Below are 23,146 nucleotides of genomic sequence, written 5' to 3'. Positions count from 1 at the left end.
AAGCGGAGTAGAGGAGGATGTAACAAGTATCTTGGTTATACTGATCGAATAATCAAGACGTGCAAATCTGTCCATATTGACTGCAATCATTACCGCGTATCTCCCCGAAACCATCACTGTATCATTCAGAGACCCCCTGCACCGCTCAAACTCAATAGAGTCGATATAGGGGTTGCCCCTGGGAAGAAACTGGTGGGCAATGGGGGAATGGTAAAGGGAGCAGTAGACGGAGGATTCGTGGTAAAATCACCGGGCATGCGTGTAGCGGAGTAGGATCTGAGGGTATCCCATGTCAGTAGAACTTCCAAGGTATTAGGGTAACTAGATTAGACGTACGGCGTTGCAGTCACGGTAACAGCCGTAGTATAGGTAGTTAGATCATTGGTGTCTTTCGCTTCTTGTAAACAAGCACCCGAGCCGTACGCATTAGCACAGGACCATTCCACATGGTCTCCGTCTTCGGTCCACAAATTCACGTTGTCAAGGGTGATGTCGTAACAAGGGACGTCCTCGTCACACTCGATTCGGATGACCGGTCGGCTGTTAGCGACGTTTTCGCCGTACCAGTTCTAAGGAAATTCTGTCAGCGTTGTGGTTGGGTTTTCATGACTTGACATTCACTTACGCGGAAAGTCAGATTTTGAACCTGAACACCTGTAGAGCCCACATCCTTTCCCCAGGCTTCATTCACTGCGAGGGGATAAGGGCCTCCATGCACGATGACATTATCCCAGACAATATTCTTGACTATTCCATCGCCATTGTGGGTCTTCAGGTAGCAGGCGTCGGCCTGGTTCATGTAAAGGTTTCGGTAGTAGATGTTGGAAATGTTGGTGCCAGTACCCAGAGACCCAATGGCAGTTCCGCCGCTCAGATTGCAGTAGATGTTCTCAATTAGAAAGCCCGAGGCCGGAGACTTCACCGTCACACACTCATCGCCATTGGTAACCTCGATATCATGGACCCATACGTTCTGGCCCCATATATCGAATGCGTCCGTCATACCTAGGTCAGCGATCCCTCGCACAAGAAGATTGTAGATCTCTCCATTGGAAACGGTATCGAAGACAAAGTAGTACGCTGGGGAATCGATCGCAGCAAAGCCATGGACCGAGAAGTCACTGACATCCTGGAAGCGGAAGAGTCGTTCGCCGTAATTCCCATCTTGAAGGTATTCATATCCATACCCTTGGACCGCGCCTTGGGAATTGCCACTGAAAAACTCGCAGTCATGGCAGTCGCGTACCAGGATCAATTGGTAGGAGCCTTCATGACCGCGCACTAATACACCATCCAGCTGGAAGGCCGTGGATTCACCGTGCTTCAGTTCCAGATCCGTTGCAAGCGAATAGTTACCTGGGGGTACGTAAATGAGACCCCCGGTTGAGCAGTTACCCCAGGCGTCTAGAATGGCCGGGCCGACGTCGGTTTTACCGTCTGCGACAGCGCCATAATCGGTGATATCGCAGGTTTTATTCTTTGCTTTGGTCTGGAAGTCCACAAGAGGCCCGACAGACCCAGACAGCTGAGCTGACACAAGAGTTGGTGCCCAGAGGGCCAAAGTATAGAACAGATTCACTTGCATTATGAAGGTAGTATCCAGCTGTCTAACCATATGGGAAAGGGGGTCCCAGGGAGACGTCTGTCATTTATATTTCTGAACCTCCATGGCCCCATGTCTGCTATCCCCGGAGTGGCGCTATCGTGAGAGTAGTTATGTTATCCTGCTTGGCCTATTGTACACATCGATAGACAGTCTTAAAGCTACCCGCCAGCGGAGATAGGCTCGAATATATTAAATTGATTCTTAACTAGGAAATACATGGGCAATCCAGTCCTTCGGACGGGAAATTTGCCGGATGTGGTGGGCAGAGCTCAATCACAGTTTGCGAGTTCTTCATCAGTCTGAAACAACGGTAGCGGAGTCGGTTCTTCGCTTGCAAGAGTGGACGGTATTTCGAGCAGATCAATGCCTTTTATTGATTAGAGGTATACACAGTAGTAAGCTTGTGGGGTTTCGGGGGAAAAAAGAATCTAAAATAGGGGGCTTCGGCTCTGCCGTTGCTTACCTTTCTAAGGGCCCTTAGTATTGGATGTTAGAGCAGTGCACTGGTGCGAAAATGCAGCCCATTGTGCTAGTGCTCTGTAGTCTGTACCTATACATAGTACCTTCCCGTTAGTTAGGTTCATAAAACGCTAAACTTATGCTTCGAGTCCATTGTCGACTGTCTTTTCCGCACCGTTGACCCACTTGGGTGTCTCCTAGGTACGGCAACAAACGGGCTGTCATGAAGACCACGTTTTAGGGTCTCCTAGTGGTTGCTTTTATTACCAACTTAAATATACCTGGGACGTCGATCCTTCTGGTGTGAGTTAATAGAAGAGAAAATATGGGTTAATTATATCGTACGACAGTAATATCTTCCTTCAAACCGAACTAGTACCATTATAGTTATTTTATCCCTCGTTTGAGCTTGTATCTTAGGTATAAAACGAAACACTCGGATCCTTGTTGTAGTATCATCCCTCCTTCATAGCTGCTGGTGTTATGGAAGGTGTTTTGTGATTTATTTCATGTCTGGCGTAGTAGTTTATCTGTATTAGATAATGTGACTAATGTAATGTCTAAAATACCACTCAGGATTGTAATTTTATCTTAATTTATTTGTGGAGTTGACCCTGTCGTGAACGGTATTGATGATCACTTAGCACTAGACAGGGCGGCGTGATATGTGAGTCGTCTAATCTTCCATTCCCACTATGCATGTTTAATAAAATAAAGGTTAACCTATATGACATGGAAGGGAGGCCGTGATGATAAAATATGGTAAGACCTTTAGCTTGTGTATGCAGTGCCAGCCAGGAGTTGCTGTGATCTACAGTACATGGCCCTCAAAACAGATTTAGTTTTATTTGGCTGCAGGACTCGTTAGAGAACTTGAATTCTAGTTTATCCCGACCAATCATCAAATACCACCAAAAGGTGTCACAGGGGCTGGGATTCCGTGTAAGGTCACTGAAGTGTTATACGTTATATGTTTGTTCGTGTGCGGGTGGAATTAAAAGAAAATTAATCAAAGTGACGGTTTGTTTAACATCTTTGTTTTGCAGGCTCTCAGTAGGTTGAGTGTCAAATTGATCTGTTATAGAACTCTGTATTCATATCAGATCATGTGCTCAGCTTATATCTAAAGAAACAATGGTATCCAAGATATTAAAACCCGCCAGCTCCTCGTACTCTCTGCACAGCCCCAACAACCCCTTTAGCCCAGCTGAAACGTCCTGGGTTGACACCAATAGACCCTTCTGGAACCTCAGCAGTCGAGGCGTCATGCCAGCATCCATCTTCTGGACTTACCGCTCCGTAAAGAGCCGTGTTCTGGTTTCGGTTGATCGTCTCAAGCCATGAACGGCAGATGGTCGGAGAGTCAATCAGGACGTTAACTTCCTGGCTGTGATAGAATGACTGAGTATCGAGGTTCCCATTCCCTATTTTCTGTTAGCCTAAAATTGAGCAATGACAGGGCACTGTCTTCCTACCTTGAATAGCGACTTTGCCGTCGATGATCATAAGCTTGATGTGGCAACTTCGACGCTTGAACTTATTATGGATAGGCTTTGTCTGGTCCTTACCGACATAGTTATATATACGTAGTCGTGAGCGTTCATCCTGCTTCTCAAGAGAGTTATATAATCGGTTTGAAATCATCTCATTCGTGCCATTTTGAAAGGGAAGTAGTTGTCCGGCATCGTTGTAGCCCAGACATAGGTAGCATGTGACAACGACCCCGCGGCGGACAGCTTCCAGTAATGGTTCCAGGAGAGGCTCTGCATTCATATTCGGGGTCTGGATGAAGATTGAGTGTTCCGCATTTTGAATTGCTGAGAGAAAGGCAGCATTTTGAGGGGTATAGATACTGGTGTGGTTCGGAGCTAGAGGTTGTAAGTATAGAAGCTCATGGAATATTTTTGAATCAGTGCTTACCACCCCAGGGTTCCCTATTTACTAAGGCCATTGGGCATGCTTCATGAGGTGGGGATATAATATACGGTGCCATTGGGGTATCTTGATCAATGTCCGGGGCGTCCCCGGTTGTGTTTGTTTGAGTAGTCGTGTCTGTATGACTTGTTAGACAACGTTTTTCTTGAGTAGAAAACAACTTAAAAGCAATCATACTCAGGTGGCGAGTGACCGGAGCAGTTTTAGATTCTCCAGGCCTAGGCTTGAGGGTGCCGTTGACCCGCCGTGCTTCGTTCTTGATGTCAAGGTCATAGTGCTGGTCTACCGTGGTGTGCTCGGGCAAAGACAATCCCTGACATTCCTCTTTGTGGCTTACGTCCATGAGGGAAAGGCTGGGAATTGGAGCACCCGCAGCTGGAGAAGACAACATTGGAAAGGGCGTATCGAAATGTTTTCCCCATGAGATCAAAGCGGCGTCATAAAAGGCGTCCACAATAGGTCCTTCAAGTCTAACCATCATCTCCAGGTTGTCATTATCCTGGACATTACTGCTCTGCAGCAGGGCTATCCTCCGATCAACAACCATGAACTTAGCGTGGAACGTTCCGAATATAGGACGGTGGTAATTGACAACCTGCAGATCAATATTGGGAACTTCCTCAACTGGAGGAAGTTGAACTTTCTCACTTGTGTATTTCTTTTCTGGTACATCCAAACGATTCTCATATGCTTGTCGGGGATCGCCGCGGTCATAGATCATCTTCACCACTACCTTTGTGCCGCGTTCACCAGCTCGTTTGGATAACTCGCGGAAGGCGTTGGTCACCAATGTCGAAGCGTCAGAATGGATCCAGAAGTTTGTCCCGAGAAAGACTTCAGTCTCAGCCCGAGCAATACAATTGGCCATGTGCCGGCACAAATCCGGCAAGGGAGCCACAATGGTCAAAGGTGCAAACCCATGACTACCCATCAATGGCGGAGACACAACTCCTGCCATTGGGTTCTTCTCTAAGGTACATAGTGCGTCATGATATATCTATATCCCGGTTAGGTACTGTGCGCTTCATTGATAACTGAAGCACGTCTAACTGACCTTTAGGAATAGATTGCTTGGTTTCGTTGGGCCCCAATTGCCACATTCAAGGGCCCTTTGTAGACTGTCATGGCCGCCTCCATGGTCCTCAAATTTTGATGCATCTTCTTTGACACGATAGTCACTATAAAGATTGTGAAATACCTTGGTTGGTGCTTGATTTGGGTCTCGTGCAAGTTCGGAGCTCACAGTTTTGCTGCTGTGACATAGTTGATAAACTCTTTCTGGAAGCATGTCGGCGCAGGTACGATTGGGACTCTTCGGTTGGCGGGTGAACCAGATTATTATCGAAGCCAAGCAGACGGAAAACAGAGTACTGGATAGTTTGACCAACGACCCAAACATGGATTGGCCAAGAAGACCAAATGATATATGCTCTCCAGCCATGCTCTTCGGCAATGACGTAGACTTAGCCCCATAAGGCTGAAGGAGGGGGGGTGGATGCTTGTGGTACGGGCTCCTATGAATAAGTAGTGGAGACAGAAAGCCAGATAATACAGCATGTTCAATGGATATTAATTAGTTATATTTCAATGCACACTGCTGAACTGTTGTGGCCGATGACGACAGTGTTGTCGAGTGAAAAGCATGCGAATGTGGTTGCCTGAGGACCGACGTCACCAGTGCCTGAGGAACAGCGAGAACTTGATTTGGACATTAGGGCAAACGTAACGTCCACGCCAATGGTGTTTTGAAGTCTTAGAATTCCTTAGTTATTATTATAAGTTTGATATGGACAGGGTCTATTTTCTTTGGCCAAGAAAAGTGATACTGCAGGTACGGAGATCACAACATCATACCAGTTTGTCCTCTCCTTCGGAAACTCCGCTTGGGTCAGGTTCGCCGATGGCGCGACCCAAGGTTAATGCAATGCGAAAGCCAATGTTCCAACCCCGCATCGGAAATGTTGCGATGTTGCAATGCTACTTGCTGGCTTGAAGCTTGTCCCGGTTATTCTTAAACCATCGGTCTGAAGTCCGATGGCGTTCGGGAACATACCTACTACTTCTGGAAGAAGATTTCCTTTCCCTTAATAAAAAGCCCACCTTCAAGCATCTGAAGTATCAATCTCTTTATACCTTCATCTCCTCTTTCCCTGGTCTCTAACCTACCCCTAGTTTACCCTTACTGTGGTGACAATACAATCATGTATGTATATCCGATCAAATGCCGCTCCACCTTGACCTTTATAGCTTGAGTATTGCATTGGCAACTAACCTGCAATCGCAAGGGTCTATACTGCGTCTTTTGCCTTTTTCGAGGCTCTATGGGAGGTATGAACTCGACGCTCACCAACCTGACTATATTCAAACTGAGTCTCTTAGGCCGGGATCACGCATGTCTTCGCCAATCTAGGGTCCGATCATCCCTCCATCTTGGAAGCCATGGTCAAGGGCCAGAAAGAGAAGCCCGATGAATTCCCCAGAGTCATCACCTGTCCCAACGAGGTAAGTCATTAAGCTTACAAATAGCATTGAGTTGCCCCTCAGTCACTGTGGGTTTCTATGAATCCTCATCTCAGGCTAACCCCACATTTACCCCACTCCACAGATGGTAGCACTTTCCATGGCCGATGGTTATGCTCGGCTGACCGGCAAACCACAATGCGTCATTGTTCATGTTGATGTCGGTACACAAGGACTAGCAGCAGCCGTACATAATGCCTCCTGTGGACGCGCCCCCGTTTTGATCTTTGCTGGCCTCTCCCCCTTCACCATCGAAGGGGAGATGCGCGGCTCTCGCACAGAGTACATCCACTGGATTCAAGATGTTCCGGATCAGAAGCAGATTGTTTCTCAATACTGTCGCTATTCTGGCGAGATCCGTTCTGGGAAAAATGTAAAGCAAATGGTCAATCGCGCCCTTCAATTTGCGATGAGCGACCCCAAAGGTCCGGTATATTTGGCTGGTGCTCGTGAGGTAATGGAAGAGGAGATCAAGCCATATAAAGTAAATCAAAATGTCTGGGGCGCTGTCGCACCTTCTGCATTGCCGGCTGAGGGGGTTGAACTGATCGCATCGGAACTTGCCGCCGCCAAGGAACCTCTGGTGATTGTAGGTTATTCCGGTCGTGAGACCAGGGGAGTGGAAGAGCTAGTTAAACTGGCAGACACGTTCAAAGGAGTTCGGGTACTGGACACTGGTGGATGTGACATGTGCTTTCCTGGTGACCACCCAGCGTGGTTGGGGATGCGATTCGGTATCCACGAGGCTATCAAAACTGCAGACGTTATCCTTGTTGCCGACTGCGATGTGCCATGGATTCCGACACAGTGCAAACCGTCTGATTCCGCTAAGATCATTCATGTAGACGTTGATCCACTCAAGCAACAAATGCCGGTCTTCTATCTCCCTTCCATGGCTACCTTCCGTGCGGAATCGGCAACAGCATTTAAACAGGTCAATGAGTACGTCGCCGCTAATAACTCACTAAAACAAACGCTTAACTCCGAAGAACAAACATCTCTTGGTAAACGCCGTGAGGAGGAATACAAGAAGATCCGACAAGGAATAACAGACCTTGCCGTTGTACCATCGGGAGGTAGTAACGCTGATCTTAACGTGTCTTATCTGATCAATCAGATCCGGGAGACTTGCCCGGCAGACACTATCTGGGCTATCGAGTCCGTAACACTCACTACATTTGTAGCTGATCAAATTGCTGCCACCTTGCCAAAGTCATGGATCAACTGTGGCGGGGGTGGGCTTGGCTGGTCCGGCGGGGGTGCACTTGGTATCAAATTGGCCACTGATCATGAAAACGGCGGTAGGAACAAGGGCAAGTTTGTCTGCCAGATTGTGGGTGATGGTACGTACCTCTTTTCCGTGCCGGGCTCCGTCTACTGGATCTCGAGACGGTATAACCTCCCTATTTTGACGATCGTCCTGAACAACAAGGGCTGGAACGCTCCTAGGCGGAGTATGCTCCTCGTTCATCCCGAAGGTGATGGCTCGCGCGCGACTAACGAGGACCTCAACATATCATTTGCCCCTACTCCGGATTACCCAGGCATTGCGAAGGCTGCTGCAGGGGGAGAGCTCTGGGCTGGCACTGCAACTACTGTTTCGGACCTTGCCAGGATGCTTCCCGAGGCTATCAAAGCCGTCCAGAATGGAACCACCGCTGTCTTGGAGGCTCAGTTAGACGGCACAGTTGGCAAGCATGTTAACAAGAACTGATGCTTCCTATCGTGATGGAATAGAGGGGAACGGGGTATCCCATCCACCGATCTACTTTTTATTCTATATTAACTGGAGAATTAGCATAGAAACTCGATATCTAATTCTAGATGAATTCATAGAACTTCGGTTCCTACTTTATAATGATCAATGATGCACAGTGGGTACAAAATAGGATTTTGCTAGGAATTGAAAGAACAACATAGAATAAAACTAGACTTCGTGAATTAAAAGACGGGTTATCTATTCTCTAAGGTGTCTTTAGAAAGGCCAGAATGACTCTCTCATAGAACGTCCGAGATAGTCGATCTCAAGTACGGCCTAAAAGTATATACAAGTGCACCGATAAGTCAACCATGTATGTTGTCACACCAACTCAACTGAGGCCAGGCGCCTTTCCAGAAAATCGAAGATAACTTGATGTAACCTAAAGAAGGCACCTTGATGGCAATGTGTGTCGCCGCCTTCATCAGCTCCTAAACTGACGGTCTCGTACTCGCATTTCAAATGATTGCAAAGCAACTCCGGCTGACCCTTAAGGAAGTGATCATTTTCTGCGTCAAGGACCAGACAAGGACTCACAATCTTCTGAGTTAGGCCTTCTAGGGTATAAAGATTAACTGTGCGCATCAGCTCCGCCTCTGATGCTACCCCGAAAGTCCATTTACCGTTGCGCAGAGCCCACCGAACACCTGTGTCTAGAGACTGTGCGCAGCTAAAAATAAAATTGGATACTCCATCATATTCGTTTTGGACTAGCTTTTGCACAAAGGATGGCTGGTTAGCCCGAAATGCAGACCCGAAGTCGTACACTCCATCATCCAGGATGATGGCCTTGGCTCGATGCTCCTGCGTGGCTCCTCGTGCCACCAGGTATCCCCCCATGCTCCAGCCGAAGATTGCTATGGCATTGGGATCGACTTCCTTGAGAGTTAAGGCGAAGTCAACCACAGGAGTTAGTACGTTCTCCCAGTCGGGCCTGAAGTAGAGGTGTTGTCGTCGTACAGCTGCACCTTGACCGGGGCCATCGAAGGCGAGAAAGTTGTATCCCCTTGCTAGGGCTGCAGCTCCAATCGCAAACCAGGCTTCGCTTGCAGTTGAATCATAGCCACCATTGAAAATAATGGTGCGCCGTAGGTTGGCCGTGCCAGTGGAGCTGACAAAGTATCCAGGGAGTGTTGTCCCTTGATAGGGAATCTTGATCTGTTCATAGGCATATACAGACAGCTTCATCGCCTCCTCAAATGCTGTCTCCGATCTTTCATATACAAGCTGTGCCATTTCATCGTTGCCATAGTTATCGCGACGGAAGAACTCAGCAGTCCTATAGTAATTTGAGGCCCGCAGATATCCCTCGTAGGCACTGACCGTGTTGTTCACGGATGCTGATTGCTCGGCGCTGGAAAATGCTCGGTCGGCTGCCTTTTTCCATTCGACTAGCCAGTCATCTTCATTTCCAGCTCGGATTTTGGAGATGATAGCTATCACCTCTCCTAGGTCTGCTCCACCATAATTACTGTACCCTGCGGCCCGCAGGGCTTCATAACTGAAACACGCGTTGGACTTGAAGAAATGATTGATAAGCATCGTCACCAGAATTATCGACCAATTGTAGACAAATCGATGTATTCTGATGTGATAAATATGGAGACATCAGTGGAACATGAGAAGAGTCATAGTAAAAGATATTCTTAGGAAAGAACTTAAGCAATTGATCATATGATATAAGTCGGTCCGAGTCTCACCAAGACACCAAATCGGGCCGAGTATCCTCATCCTGCATCTCCTCCCTAGTCGGTCCGATAAGCAGCTCTACAACGCAAGATTTTACGACCGGTTGAAATTAGTGCTAGTTGTAGGTTGTTGATTTATAAGCCAATGATTCATGAGTTTGTGATTTAAAAATAAGGCTGGCTGGATTTGTCGCTATGGTTTTAGTTAGTATTGAATTCTGCGAAAGTGCGAACAGGAGTGAAGGATCTGTTTTTATACTCTCGCACTATCCTGCCGTTCTGAACATTCTGCACAGTCTACAGATTGACCCAGAAAGGTTAAAATAGTCTTGCTAACTTAAATTCACAATGCCAACAGAAGACGGCATCCCACATAGTTCATCTCCGGAACACGTATCTAGTCCCAGCAACAGCATCGATGGAAGAGGCTTTGTCGAGACGATCCAATGGGATGAAGACGACCCGGCCCATCCTTTCAAGAGAGGTTTAACGACGAGATGGCTGACTGTTGTTATTATATCTCTTTGCTCACTTTGTGTGTCAGTAGCCCGAATCTGAGCAACACTCCCATATTTGGCGAACTGACATTGTGGTAGCGCTTGCACATCTTCCATATATACTACGACCTACGATCAACTTCTGGATGAGTTCCATTGTTCACAAGAAGTTGCAACGCTAGGGCTATCACTTTTTGTTTTCGGCATGGGTAAGCCAGGCGTATCATTTTCTGTTTGCCGATTAAGATCAATGGACTAAAATTACCTCTGCTTAGGGTTTGGGCCGCTGATATTAGGCCCTTTATCCGAGGTACGACTGTGTTTTTGGTTCCCAAATGAAGAACGCTGACCAATTGACAGCTGTATGGGCGGAGAGTCATCTTTTTGAGCTCTTTTACTTTCTTCCTCATTTGGCTGATTCCATGTGCAGTCGCGAGGAATATACAAACACTACTCATTTCTCGGTTCTTCAATGGTTTTTCAGGCAGTGCCTTCCTCAGCGTTGCTGGAGGTGCAGTTGGAGATATGTTTCCTCGGCATCAACTGGCTGCTCCTATGATGGTATATACTGCAAGTCCCTTTGTTGGACCTGAGCTTGGGCCTCTGTAAGTGTATCCATAGAGACTTTGCTTCCCAGTGAGACATGGACTTACGAATTGTTGCTCCCCCCTTTCACAGCTTGGGTGGCTTTATAAACCAGTATACAAATTGGTATGTATGAGGAGGTGGTCCTCTGAAGCCAAGGGTAAGAATAGCATTCTGACGCAAGGGTTACAGGCGCTGGACTTTTTATACCTTACTATTCTGGGCCGCCACGATGTTAGTTTCGATATACTTATTCGTGCCCGAAACCCATCATCCAGCGTTGGTCAACTGTTCCTCGATTGGCTTAACGTACCTAACATAGTTCCCTAGAATTCTAACGCAAAAGGCACGAAAAGTCAGAAAGCAAACGGGGAACTCATGGCCGTTAGGACCAAGCGAGAATAGCAACGTACCTGTGAGCGAACTTATCCTCCGCTCTATCGTCCGGCCCGTCAAGCTTCTGACGTTGGAGCCTATGTGCCTGAATCTATGTATATACTCTGCACTTCTGCTGGGCATACTTTATCTTTTCTTTGGTGCATTTCAGACCGTTTTCAAGTCTGTATATGGGTTCGAGTTATGGCAGAGAGGACTCACATTTCTGGGTCTTCTCGTCGGGATGGTGTTGGCCATTCTCTCCGACCCATTTTGGCGTCAAAACTATCAGCGTCTGGAAAGAGACCATCATGCTCGAGATCCGGAAGCATCTGGGTTCGACCCAGAATGGAGACTTCCTCCAGGTACCATCCTTCCCTGACCTCCGAATTCTTTCACCATATAGTAATTTGTGAATTTTTCCGAACATGCAGCTATAGCAGGAGCACCATTAGTAACAATTGGGCTTTTTATATTCTCATGGACGATTTATCCGGGCATTCACTGGATAGTGCCGTTGATCGGAAGTGCGCTTTTCGGAGCTGGGTAAGTAGACTCAACAACTTGCATGTCCCAATGAACTTCCACCAGGACCAAAAGTTACCCCTGAAGTGATAATCCTTGATAAATAAAACTATGTTAACCAAAATCTAACAGGACAATCCTGGTTTACTCTGGCATCTTCACCTTCCTCGTCGAAGCCTACCCTCGTTACGCGGCCAGCGCCTTAGCGGCAAACAGCTTTACCAGGTCGACATTCGCAGGAGCTTTCCCATTGTTCGGGACTCAGAGTAAGTTTGTACTCCCGTTAAATTAGATGGATTAAGACTTACATTGGTTATTATTTCTTAGTGTACAACAAATTAGGGCTAAATTGGGCTTCGTGTCTACTCGCATTTCTTACTTTGGCGATGGTGCCGTTTCCGTAAGACTTTTTGTACCCTAACTATTGCCTTCGAAGTTGCCTTTCGTTACTGACCAATCTACGGGTGACAGGTACATCTTCTATAGGTATGGGGCTCGGATTCGGAAGAAGAGCCGGTTTAGCTCTTAGTCGGGTTACACTTAATGTCTATTCTAACCCAGCACTACCTAAGGCAAACTAGCTAGGGTTATTCGGAGTTCCAAGAGAAGGCTTTTCAATAAAGTGTTTTGCTGATATTTAATTACCGGCCCTACCTTTTGTATAGATAGAAGCCGCTTACGTCAGGACAGAATAAAAAAGAGGAAATACCAATGTTTTTTTGAATACTATACTACTGCACGTTTGTAACTAGGTAGAGATAGCACGATTATCCGGAGCTATTTTGTTTGTAGCTAATCAATGGCAACTGGCCCCAACAAGATTGCTTTACAAGGATTCCTCATTGCAAGGAATGATCGGGAGGGTGATATAGTTAACATAACTGGGCCCGAAATGGACATTGTTGAGACCTTCGAAGACAGCCTCTGACCTAGATGATAGTTAGAAAAAGAAGCCCGAAATATGCCTTGCGACATGAGTTCGTGATTAAGGAGAGCCAAACCTGTCAATCGGATCGTCATGACCCCAGATCTCAGTTCCTGCAGTGTCCCCGGAACTAACCTCTAACACAAGCCGGCCTCCAGCTTCGACGACTACGTTAGTTGGCCAGAGTTCCACATCCACGGGATACACCTCGCCGGGAATTACAGGTAGAACATCCGTGGAGTAGTAGTTGCGATACGGCAACCAAGGCCGGTGGCGTGGGTGCTGAGGGTCGGTCTTGCGGAGAGAAACACGGAGCCAACCCTTGGTCACTGGGACAGGGTTTCCGGTAGAGCCTGTGTAGGATATCTCATCGCCAGATGATGATATATGACGTAGACTGAGAAACAAGTCTAAGTCCGAGGGTGAATTTCCCCATTGATCTCTGCTGACGGATACGTTGAGGTGAGCCACAATGTGCCCGGTGATCTCTGTTTCTTTCTCAAAAGGAGCCGATTGGAATGTCACCATGTCGGAATCGTTTGCCTTACCCAGAGCGCTGTAGCAGAGTTTCTTTGGCGTTGGCTGGTGTGGTTGGTCGAGTTGTAGCTCATAGTCCGCTGTTAAGTAAATGGGGGTGTATTGTGTCCTGGCCAATGGCCATTCCTTTTCTTTACGGCGAAGAAACTGTTTCTCCGCTGTTGGGTTATTGTAACCAACGTTGCCCTTACGTAGAATCAAATCCACAGGCGGAAGAGCCCCTTTCTGTGTCCAGCCCTCTCGGTCATGCCCTTTCAGCCAAGCATCGAGGAAGCTCCTTTGTATCTCTACTTCTTCAGGGTAGTAGAATGGCAGATCATGGCGTCCAACAATGAATCGAAGATATTTGAATTCAGACCCAGACCAAAGATATCCCATCACATTTCCTCGAAGATGCAGAAGAATCCCACCGAGATTAGCAACGCTGAGAAGGGGGACTGTAACATCTTCCAGATTGAAGTTCAGTGACGAGATATCTTTGTTGTCACGGTACCGCTGCTCATGCATTACGGCCTTGTAACGGTTTGCATCTAATTCCTCTGCGCTGAGATCCCCGTCAACAGTATCGGGACCCCAATTGCGCGCCGCTCGCCCCGGAAGCCCATACTGATTCGGCGCAACCTGACGATCGTACCACAGAGAGAAAAACTTGTTCGAGAGGATGCCGCCATGCCGCAATGACTCGTTATAGGCGTCAGAAAATCCTTCCCATGGCACTATCGCCGCTAATCCTTTAGGCTGCCGAGCTGCAACCTGCCACTGCGTGGCGGCGTAGTAGCTGATTCCGAGGATCCCGACTTTCCCGGAGGACCAAGGTTGACAAGCAGCCCATTCGATAGCGTCGCAGAATCCATCAATGGAAGCTGCAGATTTAACATGAAGCTGACCTGGAGACTGCCCGATGCCAGGCTCATCCACTCGCACGACAACATAGCCGTGGTCGGTCCAGTACTGGGGTGTAGGCGTCTCCCATGCAGAATGTTCTGTCCGATGAGCTGGGTCCACTTCTGCGAAGCTCTTGGGGTTAAACCTGTTAATTCATTGATTAATACCTGTATTTATGATAAAGTTGAGAGCATAGAAGTAAGGAGAGAAAGGATTATTTCTTAACTCTGGGCACTGACTGTTCATAAGGGACATCCTTGCCGTACGGCCCGTACGTGACAAGAACGGGATATTTGCTTCCTTCTGATGTTTTCCGCGGCTTATAAACGTTACAGCGAAGTAATCCTCCAGTCCTTAACGGGATTGACACATTCTGCGCGAAAATATACGAATGGTTCGTTGCGTCGACCGTTTGGATATCGTGGTATTGATTAGGCATTTTGATTGTTGCGAATAGGTTCTACGGTATTGCCAATGGTGCAAATGATTAACGTACTCGGAGTGATTAAAAGTAATCGATCAGTGTTGCCACAATGACATTTATAGCAGAGCATAGGTGCTATATACGAGGCTTAAGACCCACAATGCTACTGGTAAAGCCGAATGCCCCGAGTCCGACTCCTCCGAATCCGACTGCTCCGTGTCCTCGGGTATATCTCGCTCTACATACAGATGAATGGATCATCGCTCAGCTAAAGAACCCGCATCCCTGCTGAAAGAGGTGTAAGGGCTCGAAGCCTGCAAACTGTTCGATTCCGGCCTCCGCGAAAGACAGGTTATACCAGGGGTCGTCCTGAGCTACACCAGATGGTCTTGTGAAAGACATATCAGCGGCCTCCATATCCGATTGTTCAAAGATACAGTTATCGGACATGGTTGCCTGTGGGGTCTGCTGGATTGTATCGACTTCTAGAGTTCTCCGGCCACTCACCCATGGATGCAGATGTTGGTCCGAGGGACCTATCGGTGGAACCGATGCTTCGCGGTGCCTTGACTGCTCGTTGTCCGCAGACTGTTCTCGTACAGGATCTGAGAGTTGTGATTTAGGTGTTGAAGGATGAAGTTCGGGGGCTCTGACGGGGTGTGGGACGGTTAATTCGTGTTGTGTTCTGTAGCATGACAGATGTAGCTGCAACGCAGCGTCCAGCTTTTCCCACTGCATTCCAAGTGGTTAGGATACCCCCATTTTCGACTATTAAGGAATATGTACTCACAGAAAGCTGCAGAGCTCTCCAATAGCACCGAAGTTTGTTGAGTAAGCGAAGCGTCCCCTTCACAGTCGACAATCTACGACTCTCTGATAATGTTCCGGGGATAGGCCTTCGTGATGTCTTGTCTCGAAAAGAGACCTCAATAGCCAAGAACACAACACCCGTAATGAAAGCAGCATATCCTACGAAAGGCGGTAGAAGCGTAACATCGCCTGGTCCATACATGTAAGGAGCTAATAGAGCTTCGCATAACTCTGCATGTTGTATGACTGTCTCTGCGCTTTGCTTCACGATTTCTGGGTCTATCGTTGGGCCATGGTGTGTACCAGAAAACAAAGGCACAACCATTGAATGCAAAGCGATCTGGCATTGGTGGTAAAGGGCACTAGTAAAGAGTACCAGGGGAGTATTCTCCATGCTATGGTCGCTCCGAGAGGTCTCTGTATCCACGCTAGACATTTCATTCTCAAAGATTGACCTTGCCAAGTGCGAGAGTCTTTGCAGAGAATCAAGATTCTGAGCAATGCTAGACGATGCCCAATCGCGGACCAAAAGCTGAGTTTTAACCCTAGAAAAAGAGACAGAATAATTATTTAGTGTTTAAAACCAAAATAAAATAAAATTCAAGGTTGGCCGAGATCCTTACCACACTCCGACCATTTTAACCAATAATGCGGCGTACACAGGGGAGCGATAATCTTCGCACTGAGATACCGCCAAGCTTGAACGCCAGGTGTGATCCATCTTCTCATCTGAGGCAACTTCATGAGCGGAAGATGGATATAGTATAGCAGCAGGAAGTGGTATCATGGAAGCCTCTTGCCAGGCTAATCTGGCATATGGTTCTGGTTCCATGACTATGCTTGTGGACATCCAGCAAGCCCAGAAGCATCGACGCCTTGACTCTGATTCGAGCGAGGAATCGGATTTTTCAACCCCATCAACAACCTTTCTGTTGTATCCAAGGAGATCACACGAACGGTAGGCCAGGGCTAGAGGAACATTAACGGAAGTTTTATGATACCCCGAAAATCCTCAAGCTTATGACAAGACGCAACTAGTCAGAGAAGGAGGGAAAGACACAAAACTTACTAAGACATAAATGGCCGGTTCTTGACTCACCAATCCCAAACCAATACAGTTGCAAACAATGAAGGGCCTGCAAAACCGCTAGAGATGGTTCTGTGCAGATCGATGGCATAGCTTCTCTTAGAGCTGACCTTGCCCATGGAACACCACAGGATGAATATGTGCTTAGAAGCTTTAACTCCGACCATTTAAATTGTTCGTCATTGCTATCTTCATTGGCTTGAGTGAGAAATCTTCAATATTATCTTAGCTGACCGGTTCAGATGTAGAGGTGGTAACATACAGCGTAGCTAACGCAAAGAGAGCCTTGAGCAGGACCTCAGGAATCTTTCCATCAAGATATTGCTGGAAAAGAATCGGTTTAAAGAAGAGTACAGATGCATTGTAGATTCGCGTAAAATATATGTCCAGTAAGGACAGCCCAAGGGCTCGTGGTGGTAAAGGTGGCCAGGCTACATCAGAAGTTAAGCCTTCTCTGGTCATATTCATGTTTCTCAGGTGAGTTGAATATGATTCAGAGGAGACATTAATTGACTCGACACCAACATCATTTGCAAGATAGCTGGGCCAGCCACCGGAGCGCGGGGTACCTCTAGTTAACCCAGCAGCTTCGCTACGTGCTTGGTTCTCAGTTTGAGCGAGACCATTTTCATTATGCGGCGTATAATGACGAGGGGATGTCAATTCATTAGACCGAGGACTTGGGTGGGCAGTAGACTCTTGAGCGCCAGACGCGGATCTGCCGAGAGTGCTGACGATAACACGTCGGGCGAGCTGTTCGGCACTCTGGTCAGCTACTCGACGCACGCCCTGGGAGCTGCGACGCAACTTCCGACCGCGGCGAACTGGGGGTCTGGGATATGTACAATCGGCTTGTAGCCGCTGGCACCGAGCGCATGCAGGACGTTCCCGACTACATTTGACCTGTCATCGAGATTCAAGAGCTCAGCATCAAATGACGACGATTCGAAAAAGGACGAGAAACAGCTCACTTTATGATCTCGACACCGCTGACATGCAGTTATAGAGTGCTGCAAATTATGATTCGCGGCAGGTGAGCGTGCTTGCATTTTGCAATAGTCCCTATACTTGCTTGCGCGCAGGTGGAGGAATGTCGGACCTTAGACAAGTATTGAGTCGGGCCGAGCTGAGCTTTTTTTCACCGCCTTCCCCTGCAAGGGCTTGCTCGCTTAATAGTTAGTACAAATATGGCCCGACTCCAGAGTTTGATGGATCATCAATTATCTGAGTATCTAGTATTATGGTGGTCTTTTTACGATCACTGGCTTTACTAATTGACTTAATGGTGCTAACAATTAATTTTGTTTAATCTATACGAGAGACTAAAGTAACCTAGTTTACCTGGCTTCATGGTATAAAATAGCCTCTCTCGGAGGTACGCCGAACCAAACATAATGTCGGCGCAGATCTTAGGGCACTTGGTTGATGTGAAATGATGAAGAATATGAGTTCCTTAGTAAAAGGTAAGATTCTTGAATTCCTATTGATTTTACGAACAAATGAAGGCCTTTTATATCGGCCTAGAATTACGTGGTTGCAGACAAAGAGTCTTTGTTCTAATAAAGGGCCTTTAGATATCTACACACCCTCTTAACAGTGTGATTGAGGCCATTGAAATTTCCTAAAAGGGTAATATCTCCAATATTTATGATATTTTGAATCTATCAGTAAACTCCGATTTTTCTGGTCAGTTAGTTGAAACGCGTCTTGGGAAGCGGCTTAGTGAATATATCGGTAGGATTTATCTCTGTGGAAATATATTGTAAGTCAATATTGCTATTATGAATAGCCTCGCGAATCCAGTATATTGTTATTTCAATATACTTTGACCGCGCATGGAACTGAGTATTTTAGGCGAGTTATATTACCGGCAAAGAATCGGTGTATAGGATTACTGGCCTTATACCCCCGAATCCAATTCCTTCCAGAATACTTATAATCTATTTTGCTTTATAATCTGCCAATAATACAGCAGTGTACTCGGCTTTATATATTGATAAACTCACTGTAGATTGCAGCTTAGATGACTATAATATAGAATCACTAGCTAATATAAAGATATATTCGGTGGTTGACTTTCGTATATCAAGATATCCTGTGTAGTCGGTATTGATATAGCCACAGACTTTTCCTAGCTATACAAGGGGTTCGCTGTTGTTATCAACAGGCTTGTAAAGGATTCCATGGTTAGGGGTAAAATATAGGAAATATATTAACTGCAGTACACAGCTCAGTAAGTTATTTATAGGATAATAAGTATATTTTAATAGCTTTCCAACTGTGTATACTATCTCGGGTCTAGTCTGTAATATTAAATATATTACAGATCTAAGTAAGGTTTGATATTATTGTCTGATCTGTGAATCGATCTCTGTATCTGTTTTAACGATCTTAGCATCGGGTACTATAGGAATAGGCGAAGTTTTATATAAATCGGGGTCAAAAGCTTCTATAATATGTTTGATATAGATATCCTGTGTTAGCTTAAGTATAAAGTTCTTCCTATCACGTGTGATCTTTATTCTGAGATAATAACTTGCTGTACTGATATCCGATATATTGAATAAGCTATAAAATTACAATTTTACTCTCTCAACAGAGGTGTCAGGGCCGGTAGTGAGGATATTATTAATATAGACAATTAGTAGGGTGCCGCTGTGGTTTGTAAATAGGTACTTATCTACTTCCGTAGGAATAAGTCCAATAGATGTAAGTCTTTCGCGGAGCTTAATGTACCACAATCTAGTCGCTTGCTTGAGGCTGTAAAGAGGTAAATTTAACTTATATACACAGCCTGACTTGTTATCAAAGTCAGTAGGTTGTTTAATATAGATAATCTCCCTATCTTGGAATTCTTCTTGTAAGAAGGCTAGCTTTGTGTCTGCTTGAATGTATTTATAACCGAACTGTGTGGTGTAGGTAAAGAATAGGTGTACTGAAGCGGCTTTAGCGGTAGGTGAGAAGCTCATAAAGAAGTCAACTCCAAAGGTCTGAGAGAAGCCTTTTGCTATCTAGTGTGTCTTGTAGCGATAGACTATATTGTCTATATTAATCTTTGCTTTGAATACCCAATATTCTTTGATAGCTCTACAGCTATTTGGAAGATCAATAAGATTCTATATTTTATATTTGATATAATTATCAAACTCTTCTTTTATAGCTTACTATTACTTCTCTGATTCTGGTGATGTAATTGCCTCTTTAAATAAGAACAGTTCGACAAGGTTTGAATAATCTTTGCTTTTACTAGCAATATAAAGAAAAGCGGCTTATATTAGCTTGAGGGCAGTCTGTTGCTACTGCTGAGACATATCAATAATGAGATTCGCTATATAACTTCCCGATTGGCATACTGCTTCGGTATCACAATCGGTGTAGGTCAACGGGGTTGGAAGTTGTCCGCCGGTGATAGGCTAGTCAGGTGTTTAATATTGTTAGTTAACCGGGTCAGCTGGCTTACTATTAGAGATATCAGATTCGGATTCGCTTTCTATCTTATTAGGATTTTGTGCCGGATATATGATAGGTAGTAATTAAATTTATTTGCCGTAATTATTATCTGGACTTCCGAAAAGCTCGGGATCTGACCCTTTATTAATAGTAATATTATATACTTGTTCAATGCGGCTTGTTTCCGGAATATAAATAATATACTGCTTGCCGAGACTTGTATAACCAAGAAAGATAGTCTGTGTGGCTTATAGATTAAGCTTTGTAATATCTTTAAATAATTGTAATTCAGTTAGAATAGTAATTTAGTATACAGATCTAATAATCCTGAGTAATTTCAAGTCTAGCTGTCTGCCGTGATATATCTTAAAAGGTGTGACGGCTATATTTCTGATTAGTGAGATGTTCTTAATAAAAATAATCAATTTTATAACTTCTATCTATAGATCCTTTTGTATCTGAGGCTTGTCAACGAGAACTGTGTGTATCTTAGTTATCAAAGTATATCTAAGATACTCAATAATACTGTTCTATTTGTGTGTATATGGTATAGTTAGTTCCTATACTATATCTTTTTTCTTAGATTATGTCTTGAGATTATTACTTATAAATTCTCTCGTGTTGTCAGAATAAAAAGACTCTATATTATAGTCTATATTGTGTTTAACTATCTTAAACTTTTTGATAGTCTTATTGACTTCCTATTTAAACTTAAGAAAGTGGACGGTGATAAAACAGTCAAACTAATCAATAAAAAGAAGCCAGTAGATCTCTCCTTACTCGAAACTAGATTTGATATTATCTTAATCTTCTCCTGTATCAATAAAGACTCGCTGTCTATGTCTTGTAGCTGGTGATATAGCTTGTTTACTAATATACTTTATTATGTTGGCTTGTCTACACAGGATATAAGTATATCTAGAAATCGCTAGTCCATCAATATCAATATCCTTTATTATTTTAGAAAGATATATGATATTTTTAATTAATAGATACACAAGACAACAGTACCAAGTAGTAAGATTGACTCGATTCTTTCTAAGCACCTTGACAGCTCTAATCTAGAATATATATCGGGTCTTTTCTATTAAAGACTGTTGTTTTGTGACACTTACAATTGGTTTAACAGGTGTAATATCTGTAATTTTATTACTGTATTTATTATATTATATTGGCTCGGCAAATCTAATTTTCTAGATCGGTCTTGCGACACTTTCTTTAATAGAGTCGGTATATTCGATCTCTTTGGCCACAGTATATAAGATAAATTAATTCTGTATTAAATCTCTATATCCAATAACAATATTCTTTTTAATATAAGTAAGAACTACTTCTTCGGACAAGAAATTAATATCTAATCCTCTGTGTATTATCTTTACAATGCCGAGTAGATTGATTTTGACTTCAGGTATATACAACACATTTGTCAGTATTAAATAATATCTACCAATAGATAATTTGAGAAATAATTCAACGTCTTCTATAAGAGTTGAAAAGGTGAGATAACCTATAGTAATTTGTATACTACGACGATGTGGCTTCACGGTATTACTGATAAAACTATTCAGGTCTGTAATAAGATAGTCTATAGTCCCGGAATTAATAATCTAGATATCTGATCTGAATTTAGAAAAAATCTGAGTATTTTTAATAATCTGGCTGTACTTCTCCATAGATCTGACTATACAGACAAACTTATTGTTTATAGTAGTGGCGGTATTGGCTTTGTCTCTTGACTTCTTCTTGGCTTTATGCTTTGTCTTATATTCTTTATATTTCTCTGGATAAGCCTTCTAATACTGATTCTCAGAATGGCTAGACTTATTGCAATATTTATACGGGGAACAAAACAAATCTTTAGAAAATGATAACTTGATATTCTTTTTCTTAGTATTATTCTTCTTTTTTTATATAAGCTACTTTCTAGTCTTGGCTTTTATAAGATTTAACTGAGCTATGTTGAATTTTATTTGTATCTCTTCCTGAATAAGGATTTGTATAACTTTATTAAAGGTAGTAGTTTCTTTGTTGAAACAACTATTCAAATACAAGATAAGAAACAAGTCTCAAGTCTCTTCTAGATTACACAGAATAAACTGTATCTTTAGGGATTTAGGCAGGACTTTATCTGTTTTTAAACTTGTAGCCAACTTATCAAAAGATATAGTCAGCTTAGATATATAGTCTTGAATACCCTTACAGTTCGTGAATTGAGTATGAACAGCGGTTTAAAGGCTTTTGAATAACTGAATATTAATAGAGATATCGAATTTCTTCTGCAGGTAATTCTATAACTCCTTTAAGATTTCTATCTTGATAACTTTATATCGAATCGCATATGATACCGATAAACAAATAGTGTCAATTGCCTTTTTGTTAAGCTTATCCTATTCTACTCTTTTCTTCTTGATTTTTTTGATTTCTGTTTTTGAGGTTTCCTTCTCCTTCTCTTTAGAGGATAAGGATGCTTCTTCTTCCGCGGCTACAGTAGACGATTGAGTTATATACACTACAGGTTGACTAGATCCTGTCTCTATAGACTTAGTATTGCCAGGAACTTCAGGATATAGATATTTTTCTAAGATAATTCTCTATATATCTTAGGATCTAAGGTAAGTAATAATACCCTCTGACCAGACCTGATAAGTATTAGCGCCTGTTAATAGAGGTAGCTTTAAGATATCTACTGTTCTGCTTATTATGGACTGTAGAGTAGATATGCTATGTCAGATAATATGACTTTGTAGTGGTTGTTTTCAAGCCTAGGTAGGTTCGCTCAGAGATTACTGACGGCTCTAGCTTCTAGAGGGAAGTATGCCAGGGTCTTATTGCGAGGTAACCACTAATAGAGATATAAATAGCTTTAAGTAAGCCGGAAGGGGTAGCTTAGGTCTGGGACTGAATCCCCGGGCTTATAACCTGTGAAATGATAAAGAATATAAGTTTCTTAGTAAAAGATAAGATTCTTGAATTCCTATTGATTTTACGAACAAATGAAGGCCTTTTATATCGGCCTAGAATCACGTGGTTGCAGACAAAGAGCCTTTGTTCTAACAAAGGGCCTTTAGGCATCTACAGT

At 44.3% G+C, this 23,146-nt stretch overlaps 7 protein-coding genes across 7 annotated transcripts; 2 read left to right on the top strand and 5 right to left on the bottom strand.

The window, feature by feature from the left end:
- Positions 1-125: 125 nt before the first annotated feature.
- Positions 126-1,585, bottom strand: BDV27DRAFT_158914 (RGase C; the record flags this gene model as incomplete). The annotated part of the gene is made up of 3 exons (XM_032072787.1): positions 126-276; positions 337-569; positions 626-1,585. 3 exons carry the CDS (start codon positions 1,583-1,585, stop codon positions 126-128), a joined length of 1,344 nt encoding a protein of 447 aa, XP_031926375.1.
- A 1,518-nt stretch (positions 1,586-3,103) lies between these two features.
- On the bottom strand, positions 3,104-5,519 carry BDV27DRAFT_130079 (IQ calmodulin-binding motif protein). Its single transcript, XM_032067353.1, has 5 exons — positions 5,055-5,519; positions 4,178-4,997; positions 3,986-4,117; positions 3,541-3,933; positions 3,104-3,489 (listed from the first exon to the last, which is right to left on the bottom strand). The coding sequence occupies exons 1-5, from the start codon at positions 5,439-5,441 to the stop codon at positions 3,215-3,217; spliced, it is 2,007 nt and encodes a 668-aa protein (XP_031926374.1). The 5' UTR covers positions 5,442-5,519; the 3' UTR covers positions 3,104-3,214.
- Positions 5,520-6,117: 598 nt separating this feature from the next.
- On the top strand, positions 6,118-8,312 carry BDV27DRAFT_130078 (putative thiamine pyrophosphate enzyme). Its single transcript, XM_032067352.1, has 4 exons — positions 6,118-6,203; positions 6,286-6,328; positions 6,380-6,502; positions 6,606-8,312. Coding segments are annotated over exons 1-4 (1,797 nt in total). The 5' UTR covers positions 6,118-6,201; the 3' UTR covers positions 8,235-8,312.
- A 141-nt stretch (positions 8,313-8,453) lies between these two features.
- On the bottom strand, positions 8,454-9,889 carry BDV27DRAFT_130077 (alpha/beta hydrolase family protein). Its single transcript, XM_032067351.1, has one exon. The coding sequence runs from the start codon at positions 9,819-9,821 to the stop codon at positions 8,601-8,603; it is 1,221 nt and encodes a 406-aa protein (XP_031926372.1). The 5' UTR covers positions 9,822-9,889; the 3' UTR covers positions 8,454-8,600.
- A 426-nt stretch (positions 9,890-10,315) lies between these two features.
- BDV27DRAFT_146217 (MFS transporter) lies at positions 10,316-12,478 on the top strand (the record flags this gene model as incomplete). The annotated part of the gene is made up of 11 exons (XM_032070534.1): positions 10,316-10,506; positions 10,564-10,673; positions 10,740-10,774; positions 10,825-11,069; positions 11,143-11,175; positions 11,242-11,328; positions 11,380-11,789; positions 11,859-11,970; positions 12,082-12,215; positions 12,277-12,349; positions 12,421-12,478. The coding sequence occupies 11 exons, from the start codon at positions 10,316-10,318 to the stop codon at positions 12,476-12,478; spliced, it is 1,488 nt and encodes a 495-aa protein (XP_031926371.1).
- Positions 12,479-12,775: 297 nt separating this feature from the next.
- Positions 12,776-14,735, bottom strand: BDV27DRAFT_165505 (CocE/NonD family hydrolase; the record flags this gene model as incomplete). The annotated part of the gene is made up of 3 exons (XM_032073955.1): positions 12,776-12,878; positions 12,951-14,441; positions 14,536-14,735. The coding sequence occupies 3 exons, from the start codon at positions 14,733-14,735 to the stop codon at positions 12,776-12,778; spliced, it is 1,794 nt and encodes a 597-aa protein (XP_031926370.1).
- Positions 14,736-14,945: 210 nt separating this feature from the next.
- Positions 14,946-18,802, bottom strand: BDV27DRAFT_165503 (Zn(II)2Cys6 transcription factor; the record flags this gene model as incomplete). The annotated part of the gene is made up of 7 exons (XM_032073954.1): positions 14,946-15,452; positions 15,511-16,075; positions 16,154-16,499; positions 16,600-16,829; positions 16,880-17,520; positions 17,589-17,627; positions 18,770-18,802. 7 exons carry the CDS (start codon positions 18,800-18,802, stop codon positions 14,985-14,987), a joined length of 2,322 nt encoding a protein of 773 aa, XP_031926369.1. The 3' UTR covers positions 14,946-14,984.
- Positions 18,803-23,146: the final 4,344 nt, after the last annotated feature.

This window comes from Aspergillus caelatus (genome assembly GCF_009193585.1).
Source record: "Aspergillus caelatus strain CBS 763.97 unplaced genomic scaffold BDV27scaffold_117, whole genome shotgun sequence".
Taxonomy (NCBI): Eukaryota; Fungi; Ascomycota; class Eurotiomycetes; order Eurotiales; family Aspergillaceae; genus Aspergillus; species Aspergillus caelatus.
Note: the sequence above shows the minus strand (reverse complement) of the source record. Positions and strands in the feature narration are given on the sequence as shown.

Excerpts from the sequence above, each read along its gene's own strand:
- BDV27DRAFT_130077 (XM_032067351.1), bottom strand. The coding sequence starts at position 9,821 with ATGCTTATCAATCATTTCTTCAAGTCCAACGCGTGTTTCAGTTATGAA.
- BDV27DRAFT_130079 (XM_032067353.1), bottom strand. The coding sequence starts at position 5,441 with ATGGCTGGAGAGCATATATCATTTGGTCTTCTTGGCCAATCCATGTTT. Across the intron at positions 3,934-3,985 it reads AAATAGGGAACCCTGGGGTG|CTCCGAACCACACCAGTATC; the intron begins GTAAGCACTGAT and ends TACAACCTCTAG. Across the intron at positions 3,490-3,540 it reads CGGCAAAGTCGCTATTCAAG|GGAATGGGAACCTCGATACT; the intron begins GTAGGAAGACAG and ends AACAGAAAATAG.
- BDV27DRAFT_130078 (XM_032067352.1), top strand. Across the intron at positions 6,329-6,379 it reads TTTTCGAGGCTCTATGGGAG|GCCGGGATCACGCATGTCTT; the intron begins GTATGAACTCGA and ends TGAGTCTCTTAG. Across the intron at positions 6,503-6,605 it reads TCATCACCTGTCCCAACGAG|ATGGTAGCACTTTCCATGGC; the intron begins GTAAGTCATTAA and ends CCCACTCCACAG.